This window comes from Danio rerio, chromosome 11 (assembly GCF_049306965.1).
Source record: "Danio rerio strain Tuebingen ecotype United States chromosome 11, GRCz12tu, whole genome shotgun sequence".
NCBI classification, from domain to species: domain Eukaryota; kingdom Metazoa; phylum Chordata; class Actinopteri; order Cypriniformes; family Danionidae; genus Danio; species Danio rerio.
The window spans coordinates 12,147,504-12,165,000 of NC_133186.1; the positions used below are offsets into that span (position 1 = coordinate 12,147,504).

General features: G+C 34.7%; 2 protein-coding genes across 3 annotated transcripts in view; one reads left to right on the forward strand and one right to left on the reverse strand.

Moving 5' to 3' along the window:
- Nucleotides 1-5,087, forward strand: part of jupa (junction plakoglobin a) — a 61,041-nt gene extending 55,954 nt beyond the window's left edge. For both annotated transcript variants that reach the window (NM_131177.1, XM_073915485.1), the window contains 3 exon segments: nt 1,097-1,136; nt 1,285-1,427; nt 4,172-5,087. In NM_131177.1, the coding sequence (NP_571252.1) occupies nt 1,097-1,136; nt 1,285-1,424 (180 nt within the window). In that variant the 3' untranslated portion in view covers nt 1,425-1,427; nt 4,172-5,087.
- A 1,622-nt stretch (nt 5,088-6,709) lies between these two features.
- On the reverse strand, nt 6,710-16,069 carry cdc6 (cell division cycle 6 homolog (S. cerevisiae)). The gene is given in 12 exon segments (NM_001127333.1): nt 6,710-7,146; nt 8,725-8,865; nt 9,232-9,404; nt 11,503-11,573; nt 11,661-11,761; nt 12,374-12,513; nt 12,632-12,738; nt 12,825-12,979; nt 14,159-14,358; nt 14,460-14,729; nt 14,814-15,078; nt 15,993-16,069. Coding segments are annotated over 11 exon segments (1,686 nt in total). The 5' UTR covers nt 15,052-15,078; nt 15,993-16,069; the 3' UTR covers nt 6,710-7,056.
- Nucleotides 16,070-17,497: the final 1,428 nt, after the last annotated feature.

Below are 17,497 nucleotides of genomic sequence, written 5' to 3' on the forward strand. Positions count from 1 at the left end.
GGGTTAAACAATATGATTAGACATTGATAAACATGAGCGATTGCTCCATGTTTTAAATTTCTTTTATATTTTATATAAGTTATCTTTCATTATTTTATATAAGTTTTATACATTATTTTATATAAATTTTATATAAAATTTAATTGGTCTAACTGATGGGATTTCGCAGGTAAGAATTCAAGAAGCGTGAACTTTCGAATGCAGTAAAATGCAAAACTTGTCGCACATGCTTGCGTTTCTGTTCTGCCGTATTCGCATACCTATGAATGTAGGTCTATGGTGCGAAAAGTGCAGTGTGATCGCAGCTTTACAATAAAAGTTGTTTAACCTACTATTATTATTTTAACAAACTATTAACGTCATCTAAAATTATTTTGACAAATATCTGTATACTGGAATGGAGGTGAAATGTTTTTACATTTCTTTGCGAAAAACATGGTCTCACATTATTAGTGCTGTGTTAGCATCATCTATCTTACATAAATCTACAAAGAAATTGAAACTAAAGAGATTGTTGCCTGTTTTATGATATGCTGTAATAAATTTAAATGTGCATTGTTTTTTTTTTTATTATTTACCATGTATACATAGACATTACATGAAACATTACATCATAAAAATTGACTTGAAAGTCCTGGAAAAGTCATGGTATTTTTATAGTAATAATGTGTATAAACCCGATGGATGGATGGATGGATGGAAGATAGATAGATAGATAGATAGATAGATAGATAGATAGATAGATAGATAGATAGATAGATAGATAGATAGATAGATAGATAGATAGATAGATAGATAGATAGATAGATAGATAGATAGATAGATAGATTACAAGTAACAGCAACTTTATGCTTGCAAAATTAAAACTGTATTAAATCTTTCTTTATCATAAGCACTAAATATAACATGTAATTGTGATATTGTGCTTGAAATTAGCCAAAAATGCTGAATATTTATACTTTTAAGAATTAAAATTTCCAAAAAAAAAAGCCAAATGGTAACAGCACAATGGCATAAATCTCAACACACATGCTAATTTATCAAAGAAACCTGTACATGGACTACAGGTATTGACCGTTTTCTTGTTACATTTTAGGCACACAACACTGTGATGGATCCCGTCCTTGGCGATGAAGGTCAGTAGTGTCCTTATCAAGAATGTTCCATTCAGTTCTCTCCATGTCTGTCACTTAACAATCTGAAATGCATTGCTCACTCTGCAGAGATCAGATCATTGTACAGACAGCTAACATTTTGATATTTATTTTGTCTTTTGCGGTACAGAGCTTGATGGCTACGGTCCTGCAGGATACGGTGGATATGCTGATGGCATGCATATGGATCCTCTAGATCCAGAAATGCAAGACGATTTTAGGAGCGGCATGCCCTACAACTCCATGGCCAGAGTCTACCATGATTACTAACAGGTTAGTTCAACTCTTAATACCTTATTCACACGTGGTATTACCATTTCATTTTTGTTGATCTGATCACAAGTGGACAAAACAAGTCACATCACTGTTCATTTAAAGGTTCTGTGAAATTAAAAGAAAGTTTTTAAGATTTTACAATCAGTATGCTAGCTTAAATGATGTCTGTGAGCTAGTGTGCTCCAAAACTGTGACAAAATTTGCGTTTAGAAGATATAGACAGCCAAAGATTTCAGTTCGTCACTTCTGCCTAAATTGATCAAGGATTTTATTCGCATCACTTCATACTTCAGTTTCTTAGCAAATCTTGACCAATCAAATGCTCTGTAATATCTGACATGCCCCGCCCCCTTTAAAGTACTTGTCATTTGGTTTTCATTTGATTCACATGTTCTTGGCAGAGCTGTGAGAAAAACGAAACACTATTGGCAGTTTTTTAAAAGGGGGAGGAGCTGCTGGATGACAACTGTCTCTTCATGTTTTGGTTCAGATTATGTAAATTTCAAAACACTTCACGGGACATTTAAAGTTTTCCACAGCTATTTTGTCTACTGAAGCAGCTTAGCTGAGCTACTTTTATAATACTTAGACAGGTACAAAGTTAAAAGTTAAAAGATTTTAGGCCTTAAAAGTCCTAATATTTATGAAATATTGTGTTGTAGGTCCTAAATAATGTTGATCAGGTCTTTATTTGCCATTGTCCATGTACACCTACCCAACTGGGACAACATTCGTCCAATCACCAACAACTAATGTGTTATTTATTAACTGTATTTTCCAATATTGTTCAATTATTTTCTTTACAATAGCATTTGTTAAAGAGTTATATATGTATTTATAGCTACCTGAGCTTTTAAAACTTGTCAGACTTGTTAACTTAATTTTCAAAAAAAAAAAAAAAAAAAAAAATTGGCCTAAAAATCTTAAATTCACTCAAATATTGTGTTGTAGGCCTTAAATCATTTAAAACAGGTCATTTTCCATTGTCCATGTATAACTACCTAATGAGCTATATGGACAGCTAGTGCTTTTCAGCCAATGATAAACCTTCAGTGAAAGGTTTATGTGACTATTTTTAATTAATGTGGTTCTTTTTACAGCAACAATGTTGTAATGTAATTAAAATATAATCTGTTAAATAGACTTAAGCATTCATTTATTTGTTCAAGCGTAAAACAAGATGAAAGACTCTGTAAACACTAGCGCAAAAACTCCATTGAAAGTCCTGTGGTAAGATAAACATTCATATTTTAAAGATATGGTGGGTAAAATTTAATTTTAATGCAGTGCTTCTTATCCAGTCTGATACTCACTAAATATTGTATATGTGTCAGGCTGTGAAGATGACCAATATTTAAAGAAATCAGAAAGTGGCGATTTAATGGAAAGACTAAAAATTAAGTCTGTATGCATATACCGCATTGAGACAACATTCATCCAGTCACCAAAAACAAACCTTTTATGTATTAAATCTACCAATATTTAGAAATATTTTTCAATTATCTACTTTACAAAAACATTTCGTCACCTTAGAATTATAAGGTTCTATCTGACATTTTTGTCAAAATTGAGTTATTGACATATTCTTATTAAATGACAACTTATTTACATTATGCAATGTTTTTTTATAAGTTGTTTACATTTTTAAGTCTTTTTGTTTAAAAATTTAATTTTACTCACAAACTGTTTCCTATAAAATGCAAAAACTTTGAAGCTCATCATCTCAAACTCATTCAAAACGCAGATAGACCCTTTCAATTCCAAGGTGACGATTTGTTTAAAAGTTTTATATGTTTTATAGCTACCTGGTCAGGACACTGAACTGGACATACATTTAGTGTATTATAGTTTAAAAACTTGTCCAAAAATTATAACTTTAACTTTAATAATAACTTTGTTAGGATTTTGATTGTTAGGAGACATTATTTGAAATATGTGGCTAAGAAAAAAAGACATTAGAATATTTTTAAGTTAAAAAAAAAAAATTTAACTTGCCCATTAGAAAATATCTTTAGCATTTATAAGTATAAGAAAGAAACTTAATTCATAATGGTCTTAAACAGTTGTTAGTTCGAGTTTCAGAAACTTCATGTGACAGACCCCAGATTGGATTTGTCAATTAAAACTTGCTCTGCAACCTGAAGTTTGTTCAACTCGTTTTGTGCAACAGGCCCCAGTTATCATTCAAATACTCCACAGGTGTCACAGCCAGTTTCTGAATGGCCGCAGCTCTGCACAGTTTAGTTTCAACCCTAATTAAACACACCTAATCAAACTAATTGAGTCCTTTAGGCTTGTTTGAAACCTACAGGTAAAGCTGCCGTCACACTGCACTTTTCTCCCCATAGAATTCCATTCATACGCACGCTAATACGTCAGACCAGAAACGCAAGCTCATGCTCGTTTCATACTTCGTGCGTTGCAAATTTCAAGCTTGGTGAACTCTGACCTGCAAAATTGCATCACTTGCATCAATTGAGATCAATTGAGGATCAAAACATGACCTCAGAAATTTAAAATATGTTTAGTCCTGCCCCTTGTCACAATGCCATACAACAAAATTTCGCAAGCTCAAACTCTAGTGTGAACACTGCATAAGTATGTTGGAGCAGGTTTGGAACTAAACTGTGCAGATATGCAGCCCTCCAGGAACTGGCTTTGACACCTGTGAAATCTTCAAACAGGTTTGGTTTTAAGAGCTGAAGTCTAACCGCATTGAATGTTTTGTGTTTATTTCACAGCCTGACGGTCAACTGACCTCCACTGGAAGAGGATTATCAAAAACACAAGAGACCTAATCTTCTGGCAAAGTGTTTTGTTTTGTTTTCCATTGCTGGGTGCCTGTGGTCCATTTCTCAGTAAACACACACACACACACACACTGACACTGTTGTAATATATGCAATTCTCACTTCTGGGGAAGGCAGAAGCCTTGAGCGCATCTTTACCCTGCCTTTATTATACAAGGATTGACAGCATGTTGTATTTTACACGTCTTTTTGTAGAGAATGTTCTATTTTAGTGTTTTCTTATGGGTGCATTAATACTTTGTTGGTGAGAGGACTGGTTAACTATGCCAAAGAGATTTTATTATGATATTTTATATCGATAATCACGTTGCTTTTTTATAGTTTTAAGATTTTGGAGAAAATCAATCAACAATTTAGACTTGGAAGTCAGCTTTATAGCTTCATTCACTGTGTTTTTAGGTGAGAATAGCTGATCTGAAATCAGCTGTATTTGAGTGGAAATGTCTGGCGTGTTGATTTCTTGAGCGCTTACATCTCAATACAGTCCATCTCCATATTTGTTCCTTCACTGAGACTGGATTTCTGATGTGTGAGATTGTTTCCCGCCCTTTTTCTTCACTCCATTATATTTGTTTTGCTGCAACTGTCTTAATGTATAGACAAGAAAATACTGATTTTAGTCTTGCGACGCAGTTTGTGTGGAGATTTTTTTATTATTTACGTGAATAAATGCCGTGCTGATTAAAAGGGACTAATGTGTAACTAAAACCTTAAAAGTCATGAATGCTAGCTTTACAGTTGTTTTAATATTAACTCATAGGAGGCGAGTTGAACAGACAAAGGGATCCTTTGTAGCATTTTTACTTCACACTTTGTCCAAAAAAATAAATAAAACCATGCTACCTAATCGCTTGTGGTGAACTTCATTTTGCCAAGTACTGAGATGCTAAAGTGCTGTTTAAAGATTTGAGAATTTTCGTCAGTTGGGCCAATAAAAGAATGTAAAACAAACTTTTGTTTGTGTCCAGTAGGACTGCACACTGCGGCATCGATATCGCAATGTGCACATCTTCAGTAGTCACATCGCAGGATCTGCAATGACGAATCTGTATTGTAACGGAGCAGGAGCCACGTTTGAAAACACTCATGATTTGTGGAATCATTGAATCATGAAGTTAACAAAACATTTATCATTCATCTGTGTTCTCATCATTTAAGGGGGTTTAAAGTATTCACGCATAAGGAATTACATTTTTTTTACGTACTTTATGAAAGTTTTTTTGGATGTATATATATATATATATAAATGTATATATATATATAAATGTGTATATATATATACACACATACACACTAACCGGTCACTTTATTAGGTACACCTTATTAGTAAGGAGTTGGACCCCCTTTCGACTACAGAACTACCTTAATCCTTCGTGCTATAGATTCAACAAGATACTGGAAATATTCCTCAGAGATTTGATGATTTGATGATGTTGACGCCAATTTCTGAGCGAATGTCACAGCTGAAATCAAGACCGGGCAATGTTTTTCCAATCGTCTATTGTCCAAAATTGTTGAGCCTCTGCGAATTGTAGCCTTAGTTTCCTGTTCTTAGCTGACACAACTGCCGCTCACTGGACATTTTCTCTTTTTCTTACATTCTCTGTAAACCCTAGAGATGGTTGTGCGTGAAAATCTCAGATCAGCAGTTTCTGAAATACTTAGACCAGCCTGTCTGGCACCAAAACCCTGCCACATTTAAGGTCACTTTAAATCACCTCTCTTGCCCATTCTGATGCTGTTTGAACTGCAGCTGATCATCTTGCCCATGTCTACATGCCTAAATGCATTGAGTTGCGGCCATGTGCCTTATTGTTGGGGAATGGATGTGTAAATTATTATAGACAAGCTGTACCAGTATCAGCGTTGAGTATGTTACTTTATGAAAGTAAATATTTACTAATTACATAATTGAAATTGGATTTAAATTACTATTCTATTTCTTTCCTAAAGTAATTGACTGAATACTAAAAATCCCTATAATTCTTATTGTTGACAACAGAAATTAAACTCCTCTTTAAAAAGGAGTGAAAAGCAGGTCTTTAGCTTTATTTAAACACCAACACTTTTAAAGTAGACAATATTTTCACAGTCAATTTCTTACTTGTTTTCATTCAAATTTACACATGTAACCTTTAGTTGAAGCAGAAATATTTGTATAACTAAGTTCTTTTTGGTTTTGTTTGACATCTCTGAATCGTTCAATTTATTTACAGTATTTGAAAAGTCAAGTACATTGTAAGGAACTGTACCTAGACTAAATGACAAATTAAAAGCAATCCCCTCCTCATTTTTTTGGAGAAGTAATTTAATGTCATTACACCCGAGACTGATGCTAATAGTATATCCACCATAGACTTTAGCCATTTGAATTCTTCAGGGGTCACAAACAGTCAGGAAAATAGTCATTTTTACAAGCCTTTCAACCTTAAAGATGATAAATTACTCAAATCAGACTCAGGATCAAACTCATGTACATTCTGCTTTATTAAAAGAGTACACCCATTCAAAAACATTACAAAACTGATGTACAAAATGTAATAGCAGCCAATGTCAACTGTTAAACATGAAATATGGATTCATAAACATTTAGAAACCTGAAAGAAAACATAAAACGGCCCTACATTTAGAAAGGCAGGTAAAAATGTTTGACACAAACATAATAAAGTGACATTAACCCTTTTGGATCAGATCATCCCTCTCTGCAATAAAATATCTCATTTTAAAACGAGACCTTCACAGTCAAGAAATAAAACATTTAGAGGAATGAAGAAAACATAAAATCATTAAAAAAAAAGGTTAAAATCTTATGTGGATTACGGCAAACCAGCCGCTAATATGCTTCCAAGGAGAGTTCGATCCTTTAAAGCATGCTCCACATCTCGCTCTTCAATCTTCAAGGAGATCTAGAAGCCAAAGAGAGAATATGTATATTTAAACCACCAAACAGTTAAATCAGTTAACAATTTCATACAATTTACTAATAAACAAATAATGAACATTTTATTACTTTATAGTGTTTATCAGAGCTGCACGATTCTGGTTAAAATAAGAATCACGATTTTTTTGGTTAAAAATCAAGATAACAATTTACTCACAATTTTGTCGATGTAAAATAAGGGATGTAAACTAATTTCGAGAGGAGCACGTGATATAATTGACTGCAGCTGGCCTCCTATCTTCACTCATTAGTTAGCCAATCAAATCTATTGCAACTCACTATAAGTAGCGTAGCTAGGTGTACTCCCTTATCTTCGTTGTCCAAAGAAACCCCCCATCCACCCCTTTCTCCTCCTTTAAAAAAGGGAGCTCTCGAGAACCACCTGATCTCGTACTCCCCTCACATGCTCTATGGACCTGGCGGGAGCCCTGGGCTCAACTATCTCCGAGCTCAGGGTTGTCTCCCGGGACAGTACGCCAAACCTGCTAACAGTTGTCAAGCAATATCTAAATGCGAACTCTTGAAACATATGATTGAACAATAATAATATTATGTGTAGGTCTACTATTGGCCAAAATGATCAATTTTGAATAGACTTTAAATTTGACCTGGTCATTAAAGCACAGTAATGACATCAGAATAGAACTATTCCTAATTCTGAAGTTGAATTGTTATGTTTGAGACGTATGCTTGCAATCTGTCTCTGACAACATTATTAGACCATTTTTATCTACTGGTAAAATCAGACATTTGTTACTATCAGATTCCCTCTTGTATTATATTCAACAGTGTATAGGCTGGAGTAGTTATACAGACACTGTAGTAACATCATTACATGAAGACAGAAATGACATTTTTGGGTGAATTATACCTTATAAATACAGTATGTGACTTGCAACACCATTTGCAGGTGTCCATGTCGCTGAGCAATGCATGTAAAACAATGTAAAGACTGCCTTTACGCTTCTCTCCTGAACTTGAAAATATGACTGGCAGAATCATAGAAATGCTGGATTAAATAAATCTTGGGGGTGGAATTGAGATCAAGATTGATTTGATTAATCGTGCAGCCCTATTGTTTATTTATCTTTAAATGGCACCTATTTTACCCCTTTATCAAGATTTAACAAATGTCTTTTGTGTCTCCAGAATGTGTCTGTAAAGTTTCAGCTCAAAACACCCATCAGATGATTTATGATCTCTTTTTAACTCTGGGGAATTTGAGCTGTTGGAACACTGTAGCTGTTTTTGTTGCCTGTGCATTTAATGCAAATGAGCTCATAGGTGCCCTTTAAAGGTCTAATTATACTTCTGTGTCAAGTGTGCATGGTAGATCCACACTTAATAAAATTGATCTACATGTCACAATAATGTACATTAACTCATTTTCATCATGCAATAATAAATGTTGAGCTATGCTTAAATTCTGTACACATATTCTTCCTTTTAAGATTATGTTATAAAGACATTGACTAACAGAACTTTTAATGTAATGATGGAAAACATATGTCCATTTAGTGAAATGACGAATCATAGCCCTTACTTTAGTCAGTCGAGCGTCCTTGGCCTTTTTGAGAGTGAGGATTCCCCTGCTCTCCAACAGGCTGCAGAGAGAGAGACACTCCGTCTGGCCGACTCCACCAACCTGCCTCTGCTTACACAGCTTACTGTACACTTCACACAGCTGGAGGAACACAAAAGATCATCAGACCCAGAAGAAGAAGCTTCCCATAGACCTCTGCTCTAATTGTGGCAGCAACACAAATACATAAATGCGGAGTTATTTCAAATGTTTAGCCATTACATATTACAAATGTAGAAATACCAAAATGTAATTAACAGATTTTATGTCACATTGTGTTAATGGACTTAAGGAAATATCTGTCTTTTCCATTTTTTAGCACGTTTTAAAAGTGATAGGTTAAAAATATTGGGAACCACTGGTCTACGCTTTTGTGGTGGTCAGTGTGTATAGTGTGGCAGCAAATAAATATATAGGAGACGCTGTTATGCTTTTTAAAAAAAAATTAAAAAGATCAAACTGACTCACCTTGCCCAACTGGATCTCTTTACTTTTGCCGTTGCGGATGATCAAAAGCAGGCAGCAGACCAGAAGTTTCTGCTGTAAAGGGAAGCTCTCGCCATCTCCACTACTGGATGCCATACGGTCACCATAAACCTCTGACAAAACCCGAGCCACTTGAGGAACACTCACTCTCGACACTGTAACAAGACAAATCCATAGTTTAATTTGCTTTCTAATATTGCATTCAAATGATAATACTCTATATGAGTGTCAAGATTAACTGTTTCTTTGCTGCACCGCGATGCATACACAAACAATTAGGTATCAGTTCAGTAATAATCATAACCGGTTGTTGTGTACTGACATCATTTATCATTTATGTGTTATATGGTGGTAGCTTACTATGGCGAGGGTGGAGACCGCAAGTAATTAAAACACTTTAAACAACTTAAAAAGCAGGCAACTGTGCACAATTCACTGCTTGTGAGTTTGCTGGACAGTCTTTTACTGACAGAAAAGTACATCAAAACACAGCTAGGAAAAAAATATTAAAGCTCATGGTTTCCACTACATTCATTCTTCCATGGCCGGGCGCCACGCCAAAATTCATCCTGCTACGGCTACATTACAGCTTCTCATTCAAAAAATTCAGTCGTGTTATTATTATTATTTTTTTTAAATTGCACCAAAACGTGTTAGAAGGTTAGTGAATTATAACAGCGCAAACTTCTCTGTAACCGTAGTAGTGCTGTGCGTTATTTGTTTAACTCTTAAAGGTTATGTGCTGACTGACTGACAGTTGCGTGGACCAGCAAACATGACGTATAGCCCTCTCACTTTACTTCAGGACGCATTAAAACCTCTCTGTAGGTCTACTGGAAACATTCATAAATATTCCTAGCAAATCTAATAAATGTTGAAGACATACTCGTTACATAAACACACTAAATCACACTTCAGCAGTGTTTATTTAAGAGCGCACAAGAAGATCTGTACTTGAGCAGCGTATATTTGAGGGAGCGTGCTAGATGCACGAGCAGAGGACATTGGTACGCAAGCAAAGAGATTCTCATGCTCGTAGACTATTGCAAAAATGCGATCTCGACTTGTGATACTGCGCTCACGACATTTGTCATTGAAATAACGCCACAGGTAAGCTGGAGGAATCCTAGAGGAAACACAAAAGCTGTCATCTCTGTAAAATATGGACTGTAAATTCCAAGTAAAATATCAAATTATTTATGAAAAGCATCGTCAATGCACCGTAGTGTCGAATTGAACCAAATCGTTGGCATGATTATCGTAACCGAACCGTGAGATCACAGTAGGTTCACACCCCATTACACCAATAACAAATAGTTTCACTGCAATGTAACTAGTCAACAAAAGTCAAATTGGCTGTGTGCAAGTTGAAATACAAGTACTTTTTTTTTTTTAATATTAAATTTGATTAGATAGCTCTTAACCAAAGGGGTGTCTAGATTAATTAAAATAATAATTTAATAAAATTGCTAATATATTAAAACCATAAAATCCAAAAATAATTTTTAAAAACTAGTCTAAAATAAGACAAAAACTATTCGGTTTTTAAAACTATAGTTCTTCAAAATGGAAATTTACTCTCCCTCAAAAGGTTAGAAACCTTTATGAGTTTCTTTCTTTTTATCTAGTTTACCACTAATGACATTTGGAAAAATGCAGAAAACCTGCAACCAGACTTTCATAGCAGCAAAAACAAATACTTTAATCATAAATCAATGGGTACAGGTTTTGGGATTTATTCAAAATATCTTGTTTAACAATAGAAAGAAACAATAAGAGATGGCAATTTTCAATTATAGTAATTTGATTAATTAAAACTTGTGATTCCAAATGTAAAAAAAAAACAAAACAAAAAAAACTTTGACTTCTTTTTCACTTTTTATTGATGTTTTGAATTTTTAATTTCAGGAAAAAAAAGGTTTGCTAATGAATATAGAAGATATTCTTCACATATCTGCATATATTTTAGTCAAAAAAAGGCAAAGAACTACTGATTTGTTGATTACAGAATACTGCAATTACAGAATTCCACTATAACTTACTTACATAAAACTAGAGATCTTTAATTCCCATTTTTAAAATGTTTTTATTTTTAGTAGGGAGAGGACAATGTTTAGAATATTTATGAACATTTAACTATATTTTGAATTAATTCAGAATACAACATTTCTACTCAGTGTTTTTTTCTCCTCTCTTCATTAATTTCTAACCTGGTTATTCTTTTCTTTTAAAATACAGTACAGTAATTACTACCTTTAGAGCTGGCTGTAGGTTCGGATGCCATTTTAGACCTGTCGCCTGCTTCCACAATCTCCACAGCCCTCCTGATAGACAGACAAACAGATGTATGAGAACTTTACAAAACTCAATGACACTCTTGTGTTAGCCATTTATACAGTCAGTTTGTTCACCTGCAGATGTCCAGTGCTTTGCGAGCGTCTCCTGACACAGCGGAGACTTTCCTTGCACAAAACTGAACTGCCGCTGCATCCAAAACCCCTTCACCTGATACCTAACAAACAAGAATGAACCAATGTATCATTAATTCTTATTAAGAAGCTCTCTGGAATGATTCATTCTGATTGGTCAAATCACAACATTTCAAGCTATGTTATTCCCAGATAACAATTGAATAAATTAATAATAGAGACTCATCAAGGTACTATGAATCATCTTGATCAATATAGAAACAAACACGCATCAGTTTTAGACTGAATAACAATTACAAGTAAAGGAGTGTAGACTACATCCAGACATTCTTTTTTTTCAGTAAGCTTTCGGTTTAACTTGAGCAGTTAAACATATACAGCTCAGATCAACATTTTGTGTCTAATGGTTTAATTGTGTTGCAAGTAGTTGTATAGTAAGCATTATTGGTAACATACAGTAGTCAACATTAGAAGTTGATCAAAAAAGTTCCTTAAAAAATAATAGCTGTTGTTCAATAGTTTTAGGATAACTTTGATGAAAAGTTGATCCACTTCAATTGTTGACTATTGTATGTCAAACTGCTAATAAGACTGTCGGACTTCACCTTACAAGAACAACCTTGCTGGATGTACGTTATCCCATAATGCACATCTAGTTAAGTGTGAATAAGCAGAAAATATCCAAGTGAACATACCTGTGTGAGTCTGTCCTGTACAATAGCATTGAGCTCTTCATGACTGTAGGGAGGAAAGTTGAGCAGTTTGGGACGACAGTGTGGTTTCGCCTGCAGTCTTGGCAGGATACGATCAGTCAAGTCCAGTGCATTAGCAATACCTAAAAAGTCAAAATGATTTCGTCAGCAGACAGTCATGACGATCAGATGTAGATGAGATCATTTAGCAGCAATCTAATTAGTTTTTAAAGGTCCACAAATTTGGCATGGCAATCTTACCGATGAGACAAACACGAGATTTGGGCAAGTAAGGCCACTCAAAAATGGTGTAGAGAACTTCTTGAGACTTGCTGTCCAACTGGTCCATCTCATCAAGAACCAACAAGCTGTTTGGAACAGATTTAAATCACATAAGCAAAGCTTTAAGATGGAGTACAAAAATAGACAGGTCACTTTCTGAATGGGAGCTTACACAGTGGGTCCAGAACTGGTCAAATACTTCTCCAATCGTGCCTGACTGTTGCCTTTGGGAACCTCCAGTTGCTCTCCCAGCAATGGAAAGATGGCATGAGAGCTCCGCAAATTCATACAGTTGATGACCACAGTCTGGATGCCTTTTAACAGAGCCTGTAAATTCGAAGGGAAAAACACAATTTAAAAGTGGTACTATTATATTTTTATGTTACACAAAGCAGTTTTTCCTGCAATTTCTTGATTTACAATCTTGCATATTACATATCACTATATTTTTCTTTTTAACGTTCTTAAAAAAAAAAAAAAAAAAAAAAAAGACTATACTGATTAAATTAAAACAAAAAAAAACTGAAGCTAAAAACTAAAACATTAATACTGTGGAATTGTTTTAAAATACTTCATTAATAAATTATTATACTACTAATTTATACTACTCATAATTCAGTGCCACATCCTATACATACAGTTGAAGTCAGAACTATTAGCCCCCTTTGATTTTTTTTTTCTTCTTTTTAATATATTTTCCTAATTATGTTTAACAGAGCAAGGAAATTTTCACAGTATGTCTGATACTATTTTTTCTTCTGGAAAAAATCTTATTTGTTTTATTTCAGCTAGAATAAAAGCAGTTTTTAATTCTTTAGACTCCATTTTAGGGACAAATTTATTAGCCCCTTTAAGCTATATTTTTGTTCGATACTCTACAAAACAAACCATCATTATACAATAACTTACCCAATTACCCTAACCAGCCTAGTTAACCTAATTAACCTAGTTAAGCCTTTAAATGTCACTTTAAGCTGTATAGAAGTGTCTTGAAAAATATCTAGTCAAATATTATTAATTGTCATCATGGCAAAGATAAAATAAATGACTTATTAGAAATTAGTTGATAAAACTATTATGATTAGATGCGTGTTAAAAAAATCTTCTCTTCGTTAAACAGAAATTGGGGGAAAAAAAATAAGCGGTCTAATAATTCTGACTTCAACTGTGCATCTATAAGCTGCTAAAATTATTATTTACGCACAAGACAGTTGCTGCTTGTTTTTGTGAACCAGTAATCATTTATTTTTCTGAATAGAGAGAGCAAAAGTATGTGTTAATAACGAAAGCTTTTATAATCCAAATAGATAAACATTTTTCAATTTAATGAAATAGAAGTACTCATGTGTGAATCTAAACAAAAACTAATGCATTGAGGGTGATTTAAAGACCTATTAACATCTAGTATTCAAATTTTGATTGATTTGGTCTATCAAATCTCAACTAAAGGAAGGCACATTCAGGACCTTAGAGTGGCAGATTCACAGTATTTTCATCTGGTCTTACCTTTTGTTCTTGGAGCACACAGTTCAGACAAGCCGTCTTGCCTGTGCCAGGAGCACCAGAGATGTAAAGGCTGGAGGGTTTTTCTGCCACTACGTGATTTTGCAGGAAGGAGACAATGGCAGCTCTCTCTGCCTCACGAGAGAGGAGACGTTCAGGTACTGCAGTGTGAAGAGCCTGCTTTACACTCTGAAAACCGGATTCTGCAGAGAAACCAAGACAGATCTTAATGATCGACAGCCAGAACTCAAGAATTATGACCAAAAATAAATGGATACTTTATTATTATCTAAACGAAACGCACTCTTCATAGGAAACAGTCGCATAACAGGGCTTTTTCCCTCTGTACGGGGGATTATGTTGGTGCATGATGTCTCGTTCAGTCGTGTTGGTGATGGACGAGAAATGGGAGACAGAGGAACTTTGTGCGAGGACAGGATAGGACGGGGAGGTGAGGAGAGGACTGGTGTGTTCTCGTTGAAGGACAGCTTGCGAGGGGAGCACAGAGGAGCGCAGCGCTGCTTAGGGGGAGAGCCAAGCATGGAGGCTGGCAGGTTACAGCCATTCTCATCACCTGGAAAACAAAAACACTTTGTGAATAAAACATAATGCAAATGCAGAAAACAAAATGGCTGTTTAATGGAGATGATTAACACACCTGTGCGTTTGCGGGGGCTCAGAGGCAGCCTTTCAGACAAAGGGGAGTTTAACACCTTGTTCCTGGGAGATTGACAAACACCGAGTGAATTTCCCACAATTGCCTTTCTAGGGGACAAAGGGGTGGTCTTATCGTCCACTTTATTTTCGCAGGAGCTTTTAGGCCGAGACCCCAATCTGGAAGACTTCCTTCTAGGGAACTGTAGAGTTGGCTGATTCTGTGAGCGAGTGCTGGGCATTTTTATGTTTAAAACCAGGAAGCAAATCTGAAAAAGGACAGTGGTATTTTAGTCTAAATAAATAAATAAATATACACACATATACACACACACACACACACACACACAGATATTTCCTGAACAAAACTTTTGTAGCATTCAGTTTTTGATTAAAAAAAAAACATTGACAATTGAGGTTAAGTTGGTTTATATATTCGAACATTCGTTAATTTGTGAACAGTAACACGGTCACTAAATTGTTTACCACGCTAACTTTAAATACTCGGTCTGATAACGTTACCCCAGGCAAGTATTACTTCAAAACAGCATTACCACAATTTACAATGTTGTACCTTGATTGTCCGTATTTACTTTGATTTTCCTTTTTATAATTACAATAAAATACAATTCTGAACGTGGATAATTAAGGTGCAAGTCCGAATGTGCGAACATAAACTAATTTTACCTCAATTCAACACCCCCAACCACGAGGAATTTAGCAAATAAGTGTAAAATTTCCCTCCAAGTTAATTAGCATAAAAACGCTTTTCTGGCCTAAAACCTGCTAAAGTTATTTAACGTTAATATAACTAGATGACTTTTAAGATTTTGCACATTTCAGTCATTTAAAAAAAATTATACCTTACACTAATTTGATTTGAATCTAACTTACACACGCTTTACAGTCATTTTAATAAAAAGGCACAACGCTCACACTACCGAATGTAACAGTTAATCCACTACCACTATACAAATAAACAAAAGCTCTTATTTATGGCACATTAAAGCGAAGACTTCCAAAATTTGTAAATTAAAAGCGAGTAGTTTCTGTTGTGGGTAATTTGGCGCCAAGCTGTTTGTTCACGCGCTAAATATAACGCTGAATAAAAGCTGATTTACTCAATAAATGCTGTCTAACAGTGTTTTTAGAACTATAGAATTAATACATGCTAATGTCTTACCTTTAAATAGTTGAATTTGTTGAATGTGTGTGCTATAATCAAAAGCTGTAGTTTCTCTGCTCCTGAAACCGACTTCCTCCGCCGTCAAACTAGCGCCAAATGTGATGTTGTGAACTCCTTCTCGGATCAGCTGGCGCGTTGGTATGTGACGTACATCCTACAACAACCGCATTTCATTGGCTCTCGAAGGTCCTCTTGTTTTAGGAACCAATAGGATTCCTATTAGTCCCTTCCCCCCCAGTGGTTTGACTGTAAAGGCGGGTGTCGCTTTGTTGGCGTTTGGCGGAAAAATTTTCCCGGTAAATATGAAGATTATGTTTTGGACAGCGGGGTTTTAAATGGTGTAAAAACCGAAGGCAAGTGTAATCTTTTTAACTTCTATTTTCACTCTTAATTAAATTTGTTTTAATCGCGCTATTGTGGACTATGTTTTCCTGTTAATTCGTCTTAGCATAAGTTAAGGGTTTAGCATGTCTCAAATGCATAGTTTTAAAATAAATTCCAGTAAAAATAATTATCTAAAACATATATAAGCAATAAAGCAATAAAGACCTTTTTCACAACACAAACAAAATATGTATGCCTGAAATAACAAATATTATATTTGTTTTTTAACTGCTTGTTATTACAGGGGAAAAACAAAATTATAAATAATATAATAAATAATTAAAATATTTTTTTTTCCCAAGTAAAAGAATTTTTATAAATGCAATACATATACATGTAAATATTTAGTGTTGTTAAATTGACTCTCGATGACATTAACTTTGTAAAGTTGAATTGTTGCCAATAAAACATTGTTTTCCCCTCACCAACTCCTGAGATATTGGACAACACCCCCATCCACAAATTATACCTGCTATAGGCTTAAATATTTAATAAAAAATGTATATACCTTAAATTGCAAAGGTTATGATAGATTAATAATTGAATTAATTTAACACCACACCTCTTTTAGTTTGACTTTATCATCATTTATCAAATTTATAGCATTTTTCATTTTCTCACTACATCTAAAACAGTGTTTCTAAAGTAATTCTGTCATTCATATGACATTTAATAGACAAATATTACTTTATTAATAAAAAGTCATTACCATTTATCAAAAGCAACACTCTTGTATTGTTTTTCAATTACATGCATGTTCCATCAAAGTTGTCCCCATTTTATTTATTCATTCATTTTCTTTTTGGCTTAGTCCCTTTATTAATCCAGGGTTGCCACAGCGGAGTGAACCGCCAACTTGTCCAGCATGTTTTTATGCGGCGGATGCTCTTCCAGCTGCAACCCCCCTCTGGGAAACATCCACACACACTCATTCACACTCGTACACTACGGACAATTTAGCCCACCCAATTCACCTGTACTGCATGTCTTTAAACTGTGGAGGAAACAGGAGCACCCAGAGAAAACCCACACAAATGCAGGGAGAACATGCAAACTTTACACAGAAAAGCCAACTGACCCACCCGAGGCTTCAACCAGCGACCTTATTGATGTGAGGC